The following is a 19,617-nucleotide window of genomic DNA, read 5'->3' as shown; positions in this document are numbered from 1 at the left end:
TAATAAAAAAAAGCATGCAGTGAAAATAGCAGATCTACAAGCGTTGTGAGCTTGCAGATCTGCTATTTTAACTAGTTTGGATCCCGGGGAGACATCATACCTGCCATTAGACTGTGAAGATTTTCTTCTGTTACAATTGCCCCCCCCCCCCCCCCAGTATATACAGTATATTTTATTGTATTGTATTGTATTGTATTGTATTGTATTGTATTGTATTGTATTGTATTGTATTGTATTGTATTGTATTTTACTTTACATTTCTTGTCCTTTGCTTGTGATGTGACATAAATATTATATTTAATAATAATAATAATAATAATAATAATAATAATAATAATAATAATAATAATAATAATAATAATAATGTATTATTATTATCATGACAACATTCATCCAAACTTATTTACTTAATTTCGCAATTGGCAAATAATATGCTAGTTTGATTCTAAATAACACTTTTTTTTGCTATGGTTACCAAAATGAACAGATCTACATCTTGTCGCAATTTGACGTGTTGTGAGCTTGTACATCTGTTTTTACAGAGAAGTGGGCCCTTTATGGGCCCTGAGCAGTGTTGCCATATCTGCTTATTATAAGTGACTTTGGTCTTGTTTTTCTGTAAAGTTGCTTGTAAATATTAGTGAAATATTTCACTTATTATTTTTGAAAATAGCAGATCTACAAGCTCACAATGTGTTGCAAATGCGACGCACTGTGAGCTTGTAGATCGGCTATTTTCAAATAGGTTTAAAGTGCAAATGTCGCTTCTTTTGGGCTTAATTTTTTTCACAGACCTGGCTGCTTATTTCTCTCACAAAATCTGGCAACACTGTCTCAGCAGGCTCGCGACCCTTGAACTCTATGCCCGCGACCGCTCGAGATGCGCGGGGAGAATGAATGCTGTCTGACAGTCGAGCTGCCTCCCTGCAGGCTGGAGCTCTCACTTCAATAGAAAGTTAGATAAATTGCGTTGCTTTGGATTCATCAAAAATAATTATAAACCGGCTTCAGAGAAGATAAAAGAAAGAAGAAGAAGCGGCGGACATTTTAGGTGAGTGTTGACACACAGAAATACTATTTATGTAGGCGTTTTAGGCTACTATTACTGTATTGAAGTGCGTAGGCTGCTGTGTTCGAAGTCAATCACAAGTGACTCATGTCATGACCCAACTCTACACATTTAGTTATTTAATTTGTCTTGATAAAGGGATTATGACAATAATTACAATAAATTATTGTGGGAATATACAATATAATTTATACTATAGGCCACTACTGCTTGCCTGTGTGCCGCTCAAAACTAAATTCAGAATATGACGTCTGTGTGTGTGTGTGTGTGTGTGTGTGTGTGTGTGTGTGTGTGTGTGTGTGTGTGTGTGTGTGTGTGTGTGTGTGTGTGTGGACACATGCTTTCAGTGATGAAGCTACAGAGTGTTTTAATATCCCGTGAACTCTGAACATTAATGATTCCCTTGTCTGTCTGTCTGTCTGTCTGTCTGTGTGTGTGTGTGTGTGTGTGTGTGTGTGTGTGTGTGTGTGTGTGTGTGTGTGTGTGTGTGTGTGTGTGTGTGTGTGTGTGTGTGTGTGTGTGTGTGTGTGTGTTATTATTACACATTTCTTTGGCTGCAGTGGCCAAAATGAATGGTTTGCAGCCCTACTAAAAGAGAAAAAGGAAGAGAGAACCATTATGTGTTATGCCCCCCCCCTCCCACAAAGAGAAGAAAACAGTTTGAAGGTAAAGTGATATTGTTTTGTTAAATGTTAAAGTAATCATTGCTTGTTCAGTAACAGGGGTCTCCCAGACTCTCCACCTCTTTAGTAAGCCGAAAATGCATTTCCAGGAATACCAAATTTAACCAATCAGAACTCATACAGGATACAGGATAAATAAGTTACAATTGGAAGTGATGACACAAAGAAGTGGGCATACAAAATTTGAACCCATTTAGACCAGGAACGCATCTGTGTAATTGTTTTGATTTCTTTGGCTAGACCTTTGGCTTGAACCCGGTTTCCTGAGCAAGTGCTGTAACCTTTTACCATTGAGCTAATAGAGCCTGCCTGCTTGCTCAGGTGATACATTGAATCTTGACCATCAGATCAAAATTCATGTCAGATCCTGTGTCTAGGTGAGACATGACCTTTGACACTATCTAAATGTCTCAATAGAAGAGCAGGGAGACTAAATACAACCACCCCAATTATATAAGTTATATTGTATTATTTGTATTAACATACTCTAACATACAGATTGTATAAGTTATATTGTATTAATATACTCTACGATACAGGTTGCATAAAATTACATTTTATTCCACTTTAACTTTCTAACAAAAAACATCTTGTTTTATCCAAAATATATTACTTGCACTACCTTTAGACTCTGACTCGTCTGAATACGGTGGAGATGCTGTTGTTCCCCAAGCTATCCACGACGAAATGTCAAGTACAGTCATACCCAGAAGAAGGCCAAAGAGTTGGAGCTGGACCTACAGCATCTTAAAACTAAGTAAGCAATGACTAATGTTAACGAAACAGTTGCATGAGTTTGCTCTTCTCTTTTTGTATATATCGATATGTTGGTTATTTGTTCGCATGTTCTTTTTTACTTTTTTAGATCTTGACCACAAATGTTAAAAAACATTATATAGAAAGCATGTTAAATGGAGTGGACAGATGCTAGGCTCATTATTAAACTGGTATCCTACTAAGGCATACATCAATTCAGTTTTTATTTTTTATTTTTCCGTACCCTGTTCATGCTTTAAGATGCAACAAATTAGAGATTGCAAAACAGAAACTGGAGGAAGGGCCCCAATATAGCTCTGCAGCAAAGCCTGACATCCCTGCTGCAGATAAGCAAACCAGTGACAGCATAGGTGTGTTTAGACAGTGATACTGTTCTACGGAAAATGGTGACAATGTGTACAATATAAGTACTGTGATACTGCCAAAAGGAGCTTAAATATGATTCTCTACATTTTCAGTTGCAACTTCCTCCGTTTCCTCTTCCCCCGAGTCAGACGATTTGGCATCGACACCTGGGATGTTTGACGGCAACGGTGACAAGGTATTGAAGAAACATACTGTGTAGGACAGTGGTTCTTAAAAGTGGGGTTCCACAGTGTCCCCAGCTAAATAAGAAACAGTTATCATTTCAAAAATAGGCAACGTGTCATGATGCATCGTGAGCTTGTAGATCAGCTATGTTTTGCTATTTTTGAACTATTTTTGAACAGTTTTGCCTATGGCATGAACAAAATAGGGATGCCGGGTGGAAAAGGTTAATTTCACTACTATTTTACCAGCTAGAATGTAATCCAATGACAATGTACTGTATAAGAATTACTTCAACTCTCCCCACCTACAGTATAGACAGTTGTAGAATTCTGTACTAAATGTAATCCAACAATTAACATCTTCTCTATTGGAGGTCCATGGCACCAACTCTTTTCTAAATGGGTCCACATTTGGGGGTCCTTGAAAATGTAATTTCTTTACAGTAAATTCTGTTTGAAGTGGGCCTGCTTTTGTCAAAAATGAGTCTGAAATGTCATGGTAAAATGTTTTTTAATTTCTAAAACATGTGTTGTTTTCTTCTGTTTCAGGTCCACATTGGCTCTGGTGTGTGGCTCGAAAAGGAGATCTGGAAGATGGTGGCAGCAAACACCAAGGACTCCCTGTTCATGAAGGAGCTTGCTGTTGCCATTTGGGGGACAACAACCCTGAAGACCATGCAGGAGCCTTACAAAGAATGCCCCACTAGCAAGGGGGAGGCCAAACCCCCCTGACCGCAGGACTCAGAAGAGGTATGTTTACTGAGGGGTGGGGGGGTTCATTATGACTTGATCTCATAATTCAATCTGCTCTGTGCATGACTGTAGTTCTCTTTTCCAGAAGGTGGAATTCCCGTTAGCGTTACCTGTTCAGTTTTTCATACCTTCATTTGGTTGTCTCAGCAGCATACTGTTTCAACCAGAAACACATATGGAGATGTTGGTTGTAGCCAATCAAATGAAGCTATGAAAAACTGATCGGGAAACGGGAATGTCACCTTCTGGAAAAGAGATTATATTAAGCTTATTAATCAATCATAAAAGAAAATACTCTATTGTAATAAAATCGATTTTATGGCTGAAAGAAATGCCGATCTACAAGCTTGCAACTCGTTGGACGTGTTGTGAGCTTGTAGATCAAAAAAGTAATCAATAGAATAATCGCAAGTAGAATAATTGGTAGTGGCAGCCCTACATGCATGTTTGGCAGGGGTAGCTTTTTCCCCCAAATTGTTGTTGTCCATTGTAGCCATCTGACTTATTGCCTGCCCACTGTCCACCCACCTTTTTCATTCAAATGCATGTTTTCTAACTGAACTGAAACACGGGGTTAAAAAAACACTTCACCCCATTTTCAACTCATCTTCATATAATTGGTCCTCACTAATACACATTTTAAGATGGCACCATTTATGTCTACTCACTCTGTGTTTCGTTGATAGGTCGTGGACAGTTTAGAAACCTGCCTACCTTTGACATCATCGGTAGGCAGGTTTGGTCATTTAGAACAACTTTATTTGTTCATTATTAATGCAAGAACAATGGCTTCTACCTCTGCATGCAAACTTTCCAGGTAGAGACACACTGTAGTTTCTATTAGCTTGGAATCTCCATTGGTGATGTCACTGGTAGGCAGGTTTCTGAACTGTCCACATTCCACCAATGAGTGGCAGAACGAGTAGACAGAAATGGTGCCATTGTATAATGAACATTAGCGAGGATCAGTTAGTTATATGAAGATAAGGTTGAAAATGGGTGAAGTTTAAGTTACTTTAAGTTTTTCTCAAAACATCACAATTCATTTAACTCACCCCATGCAGTATATTGCTAATTATATTTGTTTTATTGTTGGGGGTTCTTGTTTGTTTTCTTTCAGACTGTTTCCATTGGTGGCTGCAGGGGCAGAACATTCTCACAAAGAGGAAGGCCATGGACCATGGCCAGGACATCAATAGAAAGGACAAGAAATTGTGTGTCTGTGTAGGGGGGGGTTGATATGGGGGTAATGCTTTATAGCGCCACCAGCAGGCCGATTTTTGCAAGACACATTTTTGGCTGCAACTTTACAGATGTTTTCCAAACATCACACACATCGGTATACAGTATCTCCATAGTCATGTAATCAAGACGGATCTGTCCGATTTTTCATATTCTCTCACTCTTTTCCAGTCATTTGAACACTGTGTGTGTGTTAGTGTGTTCCTCAGGTTGAAGTTCATGTATTTATGTGTTTATTTATACATTTATTTGTTATTTAAATGTTGTTTTTGAGGGTTTTTTATAAGTGTTTAATAAATTATTGTTATGTATGAAATTGATACATGATTATTTATGACTTTGTGGATTTTGCTCACTTTTATATAGGCTACTGTAGGCTACTGTTTTTTAAATATACCACGTGCTGTGGGCACCTGGCTGAAATTCACCATGATCATGCATCCTCTCCAGCAAAGTTGGTCACTGCATATCCAGAATACACCTGAATACACATAAATACCAGATAGCAGCTTAAACCAGCTTAAACCAGCTACCAGCTAAACCATCATAAATACCAGCTACCAGCTTAAACCAGCTAAACCATCATAAATACCAGCTACCAGCTTAAACCAGCTAAACCATCAAAAATACCAGCTACCAGCTTAAACCAGCTAAACCATCAAAAATACCAGCTACCAGCTTAAACCAGCTAAACCATCATAAATACCAGCTACCAGCTTAAACCAGCTAAACCATCAAAAATACCAGCTACCAGCTTAAACCAGCTACCAGTTTAAACCAGCAAAACCTACCACCTTAAGCTGGTCAACCACCAAGACCAGCTTAAGGTGTGTTTTGGACGTCCAAAACACACCTTAAGGTGGTCAACCACCAAGACCAGCTAAAACCAGCTGGTCCAGCTTAGGCTGGTCTAAGCTGGTTTTTTCAGCAGGGTCTGTTTCTTGGTAAACTATAGATCAATGTATCAAGTACAGCTAGGGGGCACTAGAACTACTAGAGCCTTTGGTACCAGGGGTCCTACCCGGCAAAATCTAGACCGTTCATTTAAAGTAATTCCTGTGATTCAAAGAAATCTGTTAGAAAAGAAACCACAGAAGCACCGCCCTAAAACAAATGAAGCATGGTCTATAGGATCTAGACTCTAGAACATTTTGGAATGCAGTAACATCGTCAGAATTTGGAAATAAATAAATACATTTCCAAGACAAAAGCATTTCCTCTGAGTGTCATTTTGGAGAAAGTGTTGGGGCCAAACATGTTTCAAAAAACACATTCATGTGGGGGTTGTTGTGTAAAATATATTAGTTAATGATTGTATCCAAAATAACTTGTGTTTAATTGAAAAGGTTACACAGTATAACTTCAACTCAAAAATTTGACTGCGTAGTAAAAAGGACCCTTAGCACTAGTTTTTGTTCATTTTCTCACCTAGTAACCTAGTACTAGTTTGTATCTATTTTTCTCACCTGATACTAGTTGTCACAGTACTAGGGGCTTCCCATATGTTCTATCCTATAGAACTAGTCATTGATTAGACTGCAATAATTACAGAGAGACCAGGTGAATACAATGAATACAAAGTACATGAGAACCTAGCCATGGTTCACATGAAACAAGCGTCATGGTGCCGAGTCCCCCTGGTCTAAAGTTGTGTTCGATTTTTTCACATTGCCATCTCTCACATAAACATAAACGTTCAGATTTCAAATATAAAGTGCTTACCACCGAGCCACGGATGTTACAAGGCGATGCGGACCGCGATGAGTACCCGTATCTCCCGTATTGTTCAATAAAAAGCATTTTAATCCCATCGCTGGCCATTTTCTCCAAATTGTCTCCGATACTTTCAACCATGCGACACTAATGGTTGGGAGGTGTATTGCACTCTGATGCATTACAAAACAAAAAAAAACAAAAAAAGAAAATGGCCGGCGATGGGATTAAAATGCTTTTTATTGAACAATACGGGATATACGGGTACTCATCGCGGTCCGCATCGCCTTGTAACATCCGTGGCTCGGTGGTAAGCACTTTGTATTTGAAATCTGAACGTTTATGTTTATGTGAGAGATGGCAATGTGAAAAAATCGAACACAACTTTAGACCAGGGGGACTCGGCACCATGACTGTCATGGTATGACAGTCATGTTTCAGGGCTAATGAGAACCCAGGTTAGGAACCACTGCTACACTGTAGATGAAGCCAAGCCAGACCAACTTTAGGTGACGCTCCCAAAACTCATGCTACTGAATGGACCATTTGTATGTTTCAAATACTAATTGAGGGGAGCTAGAGTTAGAAGTTCAACAGGTTTTGTTAACGTCTATTCTGTTTCATGACACAGTCGGTTCTCCTCCCAAACAAACATGACAGCGGTGAAAGGGGTCGGCTTAGTGTTAGGTTGTAATTAAAACATGTGTGCATTAGGATACATGCATATCCTGACTGGAAATCATTTTACTCTTATGTACCCGTACACAAGATGGAACAATAAAGGAACCTTGGACCTGCTGTACACAAGCACACGTTGCCTTTCTGGTTAAAAATTTACAAAATACAAATGTTTCTTTTCCAGTGTAAATCAAGGGCTCTTCACTACATATCCCTTCTTATATTTGAGTCTTCTTCAGCTCAGTGTAAACTCTAAAACAAACATTCCGACAAGAGATATCCAGTGGAAGTATATACATCTTTAGAATAAAAAACAGTACAGAATTATGAAGTTGTCTTCTTGTATGCTCCCAGACTCTGTTGTTAAAGGTGGTGTAATATTTTGTTGTTGTTGTTGAATAGCTCTATATTTCGAAAATCTGTGCTATAGAGTGTTTTTCAGTAACGTCTCTCCGTCTCTCCAGCTCTGTTGAAAGCAGAAAGTACCTTTTCAGGTCAGGATGCCAAGGGGAGAGAATTCCTGCAGGATACAGGATTAACAAGCAAAATTGGAAGGGATTACTATTTGGAATAATAGAGCTTTAACATAAAATAAACTATCAGTTACACCACCTTTAAGCCTTGAAGGGTCAATTGACTTTGTGAAAAACATTCTACAATTTAACCTCTTTGTCATGACAAACAGTAGTTTAGAATTTTGGGGGTTACGGATCACAAAAGTAATGCACTGTGTAATAGTATTACTTTCACTTGTAACATATGTAATATATGTAACACAAAAGTAGTTCAACACATTACATGCCGCATAATGTAATATTGCAACATACTGTATTACTTTGAATTGAAAGTAACATAAAATGTTATAATAACAGTAATGCTTGTTTTACCAATAGTAAACACTGACCCTTCTATAGCCACTGAGATTCAGAGACAACTTCATATGTTGACATTGAAACCAGACACACATTGGTTGAGTTTACTCATCAAATAAATAAGAAAAGAAGCATCCCTTCACTGAGGTTTGTGTGTGTTTAGTAGTATATTTTTCTGTGTGTGTGTGTGTGTGTGTGCGCGCGTGTGTGCGTGTGTGTGCGCGTGTGTGCGTGTGTGTGTGCGTGTGTGTGCGCGTGTGTGTGTGTGTGTGTGTGTGTGTGTAAACACAGTTTAGTTACCAGCACCAACAAACTGCACTTCATTGTATTTCTAAATAAATATATGAACAAAACCAAAATAAATACAAGAAATAGATACTTTACATGGAATCAGGTTAGTCTCAATGTCATTCTCTCTCTCTAAACTGACACCCCCCCCCTCCCCAAAAAAAGAAAAAAAATCCAAAAGGCTGCTCACAAACTGAAGTCACATGATGCAAACAATCACTAACATATTTAAAGCCACATTCTGGAATTGTTTGTAATTGGGTTTTCAAGAAGAGGTTCTTGACCAATTGGACAACTGAAACATAGGGTGAAAAAAAAACTAAAAACAAAACACTTGTTTAAAAATATTATGCATTAATTAAATATATAGAATGTTATATATAACGTATATGTTTTACCTGTCATATATTGTCCGTAATTAGATCAGGGGCTCAATTGGTCAATTTAAGAGTACAAAATAAAAAATTAAATAAAACATCTTTAAGTTCCATTCATGGAGCTGACCTTTCATTTGCGTCCTGATTAAGGAGTGGGGCTTTAACTCTGTAACCAAAACAACTTTAAAGTTTCACTCGGTGATTTCTACTGGAATCCCACAGAGATTATAAGTATCCCAACGATAAATAAAAGAACAACAAACTCATTTTGTTTTTATATTCTATGATGTTGTGGCATCTAGAAAACCTTTATGCTTTATGTCAGTGGTTCTCAGAGTGGGGTCCAGGGTTCTTTGGTTCCAAATGGACCCTTACATGTCTGTAACTCTGACAGTTACTGTATGAAGGTCTTTAAACTAAGGTTTGAGAACCACTGTGCTAGATACAACTATGTAATTTGTCTAAATTATCTTTTAAGTTACCTTTTAAGTTCCCTTTGTTCGGTTTTGGTAGAATCTTCCTTTATGTAAAAAATAAATAAATAAATATATGAACGTGGCAAAAACAGGAAATTGATCATAGGCCACGCCCCTCAACTTCCTGGTGACATTGGAGTACTTCAGATGAGATGTGTGTTATTGTGACAGTTCGTTTTGTACATTCTCATATTCTGTTTGTTTTCACGTGACATATTTGGATGTTTGTGTGTCTTTTAATCTCACCTGCACAAATAAGTAACTAGCTTCTTTGAGGTTTTCTCTCTCTCAAACACGCACGCACACACACACACACACGCACACACGTTCAGTTATGTCTTAGGGGAAAGGTCAAAGGTCAGACATCATAGTCCGGGAGGGCCGAGTAGGTGATCCCGCCCACAGACGGCGGGCTGGAGTGGAGGGGGAGGAGCCAACAGAACACTGAACCTGAGAGAGAAAGAGAGAGAGAGAGAGAGAGAGAGAGAGAGAGAGAGAGAGATAAAAGAGAGTCAGACAGACAGACAGACAGACAGACAGACAGACAGACAGACAGACAGACAGACAGACAGAAGGGATTTGTTTGACCCTCTTATAGATGGTTTAGCCTTTTTTCAGAGTCAAGTCATAAAAATGCCCAACCCCTAATAGTTCATCGACCTAATCAATTTAATCAATTATAAAAAAAAATATTGATAATCAACAATTTGATAAAATAATCAATGAATAACCGATCCCTATTTTGGGCATGTCATTATAGGCAAAAGGAATTTCATAAACAAATCTGCCATTTTCACTATTTTAGCATGACACCATGTGCGACTAAGTATAAATAACACATAAGTGTTTAATTGATTCCCTCATACAGAATATACGTATTTTTTATCAACTTTTTTTTAAAGTGCTTCTCGATCATTTGATTACTCGAAAAAGTATTCAATAGAATAATTAGCAAGAAAATAATCAACAGTTGCAGGCCTAATCCCTAACACACACACACACACACACACACACACACACACACACACACACCCACACACACACACACACACACACACACACACACACACACACACACACACACACACACACACACACACACCTCGTCCGAACACCTCTCTCAGCAGGGCGATCTTGGGCTTGCGTTTGTGCAGGGGGGCGTGGTGGGGGGGCTGCGGGGAGGAAGAGGAGGGAGGAGAGGAGGATCCTCTGTCCTTCATCATCAACCGGTTCTTCATCTGCTCAATGGGAGTCTCATCTGTTATTATTGACACCAGCTAGAGAGAGAGAGAGAGAGAGACAGAGAGACAGAGACAGAGACACAATAACCATACAATTATCGTTGCTGTCGGGCAGAAATCTTTTATCTCCATATTTTAACTTTTTGTGTTTTGTCGTAAATGAATGCCCTACTTGATCATACTACAGCATCACACAAACGTGACAGATCCACAAGCTTGAAACTGAGCTTGTAGATCTGCTATTTTTAACTTGAATCCTGAAAAGTAACAGTTTTGGACATATGCGGTTTCCAACCGACAAAGACAATATTCAGTGTGTTGGATTACTTATTAGGGCTGGACAATTAACCGAAAATATATCGAAACCGATGTTTAGAAGTAATAGCCGACTCATGTATTGGCTCATGTACAAGCAGGTTTTTTTGTTTGTCTTATATACTGTAGCCCAATCAACTGATAGATTTGTTGGGAGCTTGTAGATAGATCATCTATTTTCACAATATATATATTTTTTTAAATAGTCGTTCAGGAATTGTTAATCGAAGCAAAAGTTTGAATTAGTCGTGAGATTGATTTGAAGACATATCGACCACGCCCAGCCCATATTGCTTATCTCAAGCAGGTTTCTCTCCAAGTTAATTTTCAAAACGTTTTTCATACAGAAAAGTAAACTAAACCACCACTCATCCGTTAAAAAAAAGAAAAAAATACTTGGGTGAGGTGCTGGAGCTGAAAGAAAGAGAAAAAAAAACAGCAACCGCACACTCACTAAGTCAAGTATCTCAAAGGTTTATCGTCAGCTTTCGGTCATGTGACCTTCAGGCATACAAGGACAATGCAGCAGTGATAAAGGGTTCGAGCAGTGTCACCACTTCATAGCAGTGGTGGAAAAAGTACTCAAATGTTTTACTTAAGTAAAAGTATCAATACTGCAGTGTAGAGGTACTCTGTTACAAGTAAAAGTCCGGGGGGAAAAAAATATTGAGTAAAAGTACAAAGGCATTGGTATAAAAATGTACTTAAAGTAGTAAAAGTACTAAAATGTTTGAAAATAGCAGATCTACAAGCTCACAACGCGTCGCAATGCAACACGTTGTGAGCTTGTAGATTGGCTATTTTCAAATAGCCTATCTATAAAATAGGGCTAAAGTGGTAAATGTATGTTTTATGATATAATAATGTATATCTGCAAAGTAACTAGTAACTAAAGTTTTCAAATAATTGTAGTGGAGTAAAAGTACAATATTTGCCTCTGAGATGTAGTGGAGTAGAAGTAAAAGTATTGGAAATTGGAAATACTCAAGTAAAGTACAAATACCTCAAAATTGTACTTAAGTACAGTATTTGAGTAAATGTACTTAGTTACTTTACACCACTGCTTCATAGCCAATGAAAGAAATGTAGCCATTCTCAACACCAAGGGAATTGTAATTCAAGACCTAGTGATTACAACTGCCTTAGACAAAAGTGTCTACTGAGACAGGAAAACACCAATACATTGAAATCACAAAGATTAATAGAATCCAATGGCTTGCTTGACAATCAAACAAAGCACGGTATGCCTTGGAAAATGGACAACAGAAAAAAGTCAAGAATACTGTGGATAAAGCATGCTAGAATTCTGCTGCGTGGCTCCCTTCTGCCACCTAGTGGTTACTGTCAGGTACTAACTGTCATCGGTGTTATGCCGCTAGGGTGGCACGGTGGTAAAAGTGCCTGCCCAGTGCCCACCACTGCGGCGGTTGTGGGTTCGAATCCACCGCGCTGCATCCCGCTTTGTCGAGCGTGTTCGGGGGAGGGAAGCCGGACGGAGAGGAGGGTGATATTTGTCACGACACATACTCCTACAGGGTGGGGGCAGAGCCTGGCAGCAGGGAGTGTTGGGCGGGAGGAGTAGGACAAAGGCTCTACGTCCTCCCGGCGGGGGCTCCTCACTGGCAGGTGAGTCGGTAGGATACAACAGCAGTGACAACACACAGAAATGTGTGTGGGGAGGAAATAATTGGCATAACGACCAAATTGGGGCAGAAATAGTGGTGAAAGAATGCAAAGAAACATGTTTACTAGTGTGTGTGTGTGTGTGTGTGTGTGTGTGTGTGTGTGTGTGTGTGTGTGTGTGTGTGTGTGTGTGTGTGTGTGTGTGTGTGTGTGTGTGTGTGTGTGTGTGTGTGTGTGTGTGTACCTGGTCGTAGAAAATGACCATGACAAACACTCCAAACAGAACCGACTCCACCAGCAGTATGATGTAGTGAGCACTGAGAGAGAGAGAGTGAGTGAGGTAAATCACTTCTGCATTGCATTTGCTACTAACTACAATTCAACTCAATGTTTAATCAAACATCATATCCTAAACACAGGTTTCAGCTCAGCACTCCTGTTAATAAAACATTATGAAACTTCTTGACCAGTGGTTTAATGTGACAGCGTTTCAGTGGTTTACTTGTTTCCATGTCAGAGGTTTCAGCAGCATGAAGAGCAGTCTCTCTTCATCCTACTCACACTATCAGGTGCTTGCTGGGCGACGTCTCTTCTCCTTCTTTCTCTCCGTCTCCGTCTCTCTCGTTTCGTATCCTCCAAACCCACGCAGACACCACCAGTATCATGGAGTATAGGCTGGCCATGCCTAGAGAGAGAGAGTGAGACAGACAGACAGACAGAGACAGATGCAGGAGCTATTAGTTGAGAAGACTTTAGCCTAGTCCACACCAAGGTTATTATACAGTAGTTAACGAAAACTAACGAAATAACGAAAACTAAAATTGAAAAAACATTTTCGTTAACTGAAATAAATAAAAACTACAATTAAAAAAAAACTATGACTGAAACTGTATTGTGTTTACCAAACTAACTAAAACGAACTGAAATGATAGACAAAATGCCCTTAGTTTTCGTTTTTGACAATTTATATTAGCTTAATCTGTAAATGAATATACTTTTTTAAGCTATTTTTCTTTAGTTTTTATTACACAATACTTTAGTCTGGCCCTTTTCAATCCTGCACCTGACTTATTTGTTTATTTGGTGCTGGATTGTAAAGGGCCGAAAGTATTAAAAAACAACAAGTAACACTAAAAGCATTATCAAAAATAAAAACGAATACAAACCAGCAAATCCGCTCTAGAAAATAATTAACAATAACTGAATTAGAAGGAACAACATCTAAACTAACTAAAACGAAACTAAAATGAAAAATTCAAAACTATTATAACCTCGGTCCACACCAATGACTTGCGATGCAACCAAACCATTGCAATACGTTGCAGAGAGAAATTGCAGCGGTCTGAATTGCCTCGTTGCAGTATTGAGAGTTGTAACTCCTTGCATTGCAAATCATTGGTGTGGACTGGGCTAGGTCTTTGCTCAGACTGCAGGCTATTTGCAAGTGATCAGATCGGATTTGAGAATTCGGGACATCATCGACCTATCGGCATTGGTTGCTGAACAGTAGTAAGTATGAACAGTAGTAATCAGCAGGCTATGAATGTGAACTCACCCGTATAGAAGAGAAACTGGATGAAATACTTCTGGTTCAACTCCCCTACACAGTTGTTGATCCTGGAAGAGACACACAAACACGATCACATCATGCTCACTAAAAAAACATTACCACATCATGCTCATGCACACACACAGCATTCATGCACAAACAAATAAACACACACGCAGGCACGTACACACACAACGTTGAGAATGTCTGGTTGGCTGTTGCGGAAGAGAAGAGAAGAGAAGAGAAGACAAGACAAGACAAGACAAGACAAGACAAGACAAGACAAGAGAAGAGAAAGGGTGATGAACAGTAGTGGTCGTACCAGGGACAGTGGTGATTACCCGAAAATTACTTTTTTCCTACCGATTAGTCACCCCATGGAGACATGAATTCATGGATATTTTTTAGTTTTTGTCGCAATCCTAAACCAATAATTTGATGACCGGCAGCGGTTCCGGTAGGAGACACAAAGAGTCTCCTTTGTGTCTCCTACCGGAACCGCTGCATACCGGTCTGCTGGTCATCAAATTATTGGCTTAAGAATGCGACAAAAAAAAAAAAACATATCCATGAATTCAAGTCTCCATGGGGTGACTAATCCATAGAAAAGAAGTAAGTAAGTAACGTTTTTTGGGTGAACTCTCCCTTTAAAGGGAGCATGAGATAGAGTAGAGTAGAGATGAAAGCAGAGGACAGGGTGATGAACGGCGGTCGTACCAGGGACAGTGGTGGTCCATGAGGTTAACCCTTTAAGACCTGAAGCCAATTCTACATGTCTCCTAAATCCCAACAGTTTTCTGAAAAACGTATGTTTCTATATCAGCGGTGCTCAATCTTTTTCATGTCCAGGACCCCCAAAATGATATGTATCTAGCCGCGGACCCCCATCTCAAAATATTGTGTTCCAGGGACCCCCCAGAAGCAAAGATTTGAGTTAAAAATGTTCGCTTTAAAAATATATATATATTAAAAGATTTGCACACATTTTCAAGATTTTTCAAAAATGAGGCGCAGTTTACGGAGCTAGTTCAGGCCAGGCAACTCAAGGGATTGGGGCAACCGATCAGGTGACTAAGTCACATGCACTTTTCCTCCTGATCGGGTGGTTATAGGTACTGCGCTGTTACCTGCTCACTTTGGCTTCCCTGTCTTGCTAAGCCGACGTGTGTCGCTACTGCTACTGCTGCTGCTGCTGCTATTGCTGAGATCTGCTACCGCTGCTCGCTGCTTACCTGCTGCTGCCCATGAAAGTCATCCCACCCGCCTCCCCGGCATCCACCTGTAGGCTCTGTTTCTAGATCCCCATGGGGGTTTAATTCATTCCCTGTAAATGCTATTTGGCATGTAACATTCATTAAAATGTTATCCTTACAGGGAATGAATGGATTCAGAGGCCTGACGCCAAACTATGCTTCCTCATGCTTTCTATTCCATGCTCAAGCTTGCTAATAAATATATATTCTAATCCAATCTAAGAGTTGTCTGACTGAAATAGCAGATATACAAGCTCGTAGCGCGGCACTCGGTGCCGCGCTACGAGCTTGTATATCTGCTATTTTTGAATATCCAAAGTGTAAAATAATGCTTTTTTAGCTTAAATCAAAAAGTGACACAGATGCATTCCAGGTCTTAATGGGTTAAGAAGGAGAAGAATAGAGTAGAGTAGAGATTTAAAGGACAGGGCGATGAACGGCGGTCGTACCAGGGACAGTGGTGGTCCATGCGTCGTATGCACCTCTGACACACCCTGCAGTGGTGGGCTCTGGGGGGTCTGTAGGTCTCACAGCGACTGCACACCGTCCAGCCTTCACAGCCCTAAAGGGAACGACACCTCCAATTGTTATTTGTATTCGCTTTTTAACTCATTAAAACCAGGAAAGCGTCTGTGTCATATTAGAATTAAGCTAAATAGCGACATGCGTTTTTTTCAGAAAGCTCTTAGGATTTAGAAGGCATTTCGTTGCCGTCGGGCATATTCAAACTTTTTGTGTTTTTGTTGTTGCAGATTAACACCCTACTTGATCATACTACAGCGTCACACAAAAGTATCAAATGTAGCAGATCTACAAGCTCTAACTGTGTGCATGTGCGCGTGTGTGTGTGTGTGTGTGTGTGTGTGTGTGTGTCTGTCTTGTACATAAGTAGAGCACCATCTCACTTCAAACTTGGCGTGTATATCGCAAGTGGGGATTCCGTCGGACGGGCAGTTGTCCATTACAGAAAAAAGGACATTGGGGGATCTCGATATGTTGCTTTAAGACGTGATTAATCAGACTAATTGATTCAGTCAATTATAAAACAAAATGTTTTGATTCATTGATTTTTTTACATTTAAAAGCATGCTTCAAGATTATTCCATTAATCAAACAACTAATTAGATCAATTATTCCTACTAATTATAGACCTACTTCATGCACTGATATCTTATCTTAACTAATAACAGAGCACAGCAGGGAACAACTGGTAACGTGCCATATTGGCCTGCTGGTAAGATTTGCTGGCTGGTAAAACAGTGAAAATGGCTGTTAAGGTTTAGAAAATAAATTCTCTTTTCTTCCCCTGGAAACTGTATTTCACAACAGCTTCATCGCTGCCCCTCTCAGGCCATGTACACAGCGCCACGCAACCCAATACTTCACAATAACATCATTTTAGAACCCAACAACGGCTCAACCTGGGCTTGGCTCATAAATAGTGATTATTACATAAATACAGTCGTTATTCCATAAATACAGTCATGCACACAACCATAAGTACAGACAGAAAATCGAACTACTGTAGTCACGCCGGTCATTCAGTCATAAATACATGATTTGCAGTGACAGCTCAATCACGGTGGCTGAGTATCTGTTGCAGAGACCAGTGGTGCCATGTCGGCAACTTTGGGGTCGTTTCTCTGTAAAATCGCTTGTAAATATCGGTAGTTGCGGATTGCGTTTTTTTGGGCTTGTTTCTAAAGTGTAGTTGCTTGTTTGGACTTGTGTCCGAATGTTGTTTAAACCAGTGAAACATTTTCACGTCAAGGACCCCCCAAATGAATATGTATTTGTCCACAGACCCCCCCCCCCCTCTTCTGAACCCATACAAGATTTGAGTGGATTTGAAAATAGTCACCTTTTTTTCCAAGATTTTTCACTGTGAGCTTTTAGATCGGCTATTTTCAAATAGCCAGTGTGTATAGGGTTAGAGTGCTCATGTGGCCTAGTAGTCGCATCTTTTGGGCTTGTTTTCATAGACAACACTGGCAGAGACTCACCCGTTCGTTCATCCGGGACGACTGCGACCGAAGGTCTGAGAAGTCTATGGCTGTCTCTGGAAGAGGCACCATACCTATACAAACACATGACACATATACACACACACACACACACACACACACACACACACACACACACACACACACACACACACACACACACACACACACACACACACACACACACACACACACACACACACACACACACACACACACACACACACACACACACACACACACAGGCTGTCAATCGAAATTATTTTGACATGATCGCAATTATTCTTTGCATAGTCGTTAGTTAAAAAATAAATCTAGCGGTTCTACAAGCAATTGCATATGGCACACACACACACACACAGGCTGTCAATCGAAATTATTTTGACATGATCGCAATTATTCTTTGCATAGTCGTTAGTTAAAAAATAAATCTAGCGGTTCTACAAGCAATTGCATATGACACACACACACACACACACACACACACACACACACACACACACACACACACACACACACACACACACACACACACACACACACACACACACACACACACACACTCACTCATAAACCGCATTACCCTTAATCGAAACTTAAGTATGCTAAGCAGACAAAAATGTTTGCAGACACACACACACACACACACACACACACACACACACACACTAACCTGGGTCAGTGAAGACAGCTTTGGAGTGGCAGGCCAGCAGCAGCAGTAGTATCCCATTAAATACTGACGCATGGAGAGTACACCACACACTGACACACACACCCCCACACAGTTAGATCCAAGATGACCTAAACACTTTTTTAGGCTTAATTATGCTTTTGAATCAAACAATTTTAATAAGAGCATATAAGAGATAAGAGATGGATAGATACGACAGACAGACAGACGGAGGATGTCAAAAAGAGAGTGTGTCTAGAGAGAGAGAGAGAGAGAGAGAGAGAGAGAGAAAATATTTGCGATTAGGCAATTATGAAATAATTGTGAGGCCAAATAAAATATTTTTAAAAAAAGGACATGTAGTCCTATATATACCAAAGAAGATCACATGAGAAAATTATGAAAAACAAACAAAAAAAACACTTGCTGTCTGTGTGTCACGAATTGACTCAGCTTATTTACAGTTACAACCACAGCCAGTGTTTTGAAACCAAAACTCTGTCAACAACACACGAGATGCCTTCATAGACCTGCCTTCATAGACCGCAAACTAACATAATCAAATTACACGTTTTCCAAATGTGTATAATCTGGGCTGATTGTAGGCAATTGTCTTTCATAATATGAATGATGGTGGGTGACACCGATATACAGTTACTTACATGTAGTTACATGAGTTACTATCCAAACTATATTTATTAGCGTCCTTATTTATTTTGTATTATCTAATTTCGTCTCTATTGAAAATGCAAAAACACTTGAGTCTAACATTACAAAATAAATAAATAAAAACAATACTAGGCTACATAAACAATAATTGTCTGTTTTGTGTAGCCCATTATTGTTTTGATGTATTTAAACGCCTTGATAATATTTATCAAGGCGCGCACATACCTACCAGCGTCTGTTTATTATAGCGTGGATAAATAAACAACACACACACACACACACACACACACACACACACACACACACACACACACACACACACACACACACACACACCGATGCTCGTCGCGGTGTGTATATATATTCTGTTCCAGGGACCTTTAAACCAGATGAATACAGCAGACAGGTACCTTCCAGAGTAGGCGGGCAGCAGGACATACTGGATCACCACGTAGTCCGCGTAGAGCACGCTGAAGTAGGTGAGGATGAGGCAGATGAAGCCGCAGGGATCTCTCCTACAGCGCAGGGACGCCATGTTCTGAGGACCGTGACGTCCATGGTGACGTCCCCGGCCTGGCCGCCGTCGGTTCTTCCGGGTGAGGAGGTGACGTTGGAGGAGGAGTAGCCATGGTTCACGTGACGCTCGTCTGTCACAAGCGTCATGGCGCTACTTGTTCCTGTTTTTTGAAAATATTACATTTACAACCAGCACATCTACATAAACGTTCAGATTTCAAATATAACGTGCTGAACCCACGGCTATGGATGTAAAAAGTTAAAGCGCATAGGTTTAAGTACCCGTATCTTCCGTATTGTTCAATAAGAAGCTTTTTAAT

At 39.8% G+C, this 19,617-nt stretch overlaps 2 protein-coding genes across 3 annotated transcripts; one reads left to right on the top strand and one right to left on the bottom strand.

The window, feature by feature from the left end:
• The first annotated feature begins 908 nt into the window (after nt 1–908).
• LOC308101856 (uncharacterized protein) lies at nt 909–5,374 on the top strand. The gene is made up of 6 exons (XM_080451362.1): nt 909–1,051; nt 1,630–1,735; nt 2,381–2,509; nt 2,988–3,070; nt 3,609–3,809; nt 4,933–5,374. Exons 2-5 carry the CDS (start codon nt 1,642–1,644, stop codon nt 3,789–3,791), a joined length of 489 nt encoding a protein of 162 aa, XP_080307488.1. The 5' UTR covers nt 909–1,051; nt 1,630–1,641; the 3' UTR covers nt 3,792–3,809; nt 4,933–5,374.
• A 1,614-nt stretch (nt 5,375–6,988) lies between these two features.
• On the bottom strand, nt 6,989–19,322 carry LOC308101937 (palmitoyltransferase ZDHHC3). Of its 2 annotated transcripts, XR_013934585.1 has the most exons (10): nt 19,192–19,322; nt 18,116–18,204; nt 17,443–17,516; nt 15,889–16,001; nt 14,193–14,254; nt 13,199–13,322; nt 12,882–12,954; nt 10,561–10,735; nt 9,705–9,908; nt 6,989–7,965 (listed from the first exon to the last, which is right to left on the bottom strand). XR_013934585.1 is itself a non-coding variant. In XM_080451488.1 (9 exons), exons 1-9 carry the CDS (start codon nt 19,314–19,316, stop codon nt 9,817–9,819), a joined length of 927 nt encoding a protein of 308 aa, XP_080307614.1. In that variant the 5' UTR covers nt 19,317–19,322; the 3' UTR covers nt 6,989–9,816. The 2 variants fall into 2 exon arrangements, 1 of the variants encoding a protein (XP_080307614.1); XM_080451488.1 differs by having other exon boundaries at nt 6,989–9,908.
• Nucleotides 19,323–19,617: the final 295 nt, after the last annotated feature.

The sequence above is a fragment of the Gymnoscopelus braueri genome (genome assembly GCF_963280865.1).
Source record: "Gymnoscopelus braueri genome assembly, chromosome: 15".
NCBI lineage: Eukaryota > Metazoa > Chordata > Actinopteri > Myctophiformes > Myctophidae > Gymnoscopelus > Gymnoscopelus braueri.
This window is presented reverse-complemented; position numbering and strand designations above follow the sequence as displayed.

What these genes read in the sequence shown, in the direction of transcription:
- LOC308101856 (XM_080451362.1), top strand. Translation starts at nt 1,642, where the DNA reads ATGGTTTGCAGCCCTACTAAAAGAGAAAAAGGAAGAGAGAACCATTAT. An exon ending in GAGAAGAAAACAGTTTGAAG is followed by an intron (nt 1,736 to 2,380) that starts GTAAAGTGATAT and finishes CACTACCTTTAG; the next exon opens with ACTCTGACTCGTCTGAATAC. An exon ending in CTACAGCATCTTAAAACTAA is followed by an intron (nt 2,510 to 2,987) that starts GTAAGCAATGAC and finishes CTACATTTTCAG; the next exon opens with TTGCAACTTCCTCCGTTTCC.
- LOC308101937 (XM_080451488.1), bottom strand. Translation starts at nt 19,316, where the DNA reads ATGGCGTCCCTGCGCTGTAGGAGAGATCCCTGCGGCTTCATCTGCCTC. An exon ending in AGCTGTCTTCACTGACCCAG is followed by an intron (nt 17,517 to 18,115) that starts GTTAGTGTGTGT and finishes GTGTTTGTATAG; the next exon opens with GTATGGTGCCTCTTCCAGAG. An exon ending in CGTCCCGGATGAACGAACGG is followed by an intron (nt 16,002 to 17,442) that starts GTGAGTCTCTGC and finishes CGTTCCCTTTAG; the next exon opens with GGCTGTGAAGGCTGGACGGT.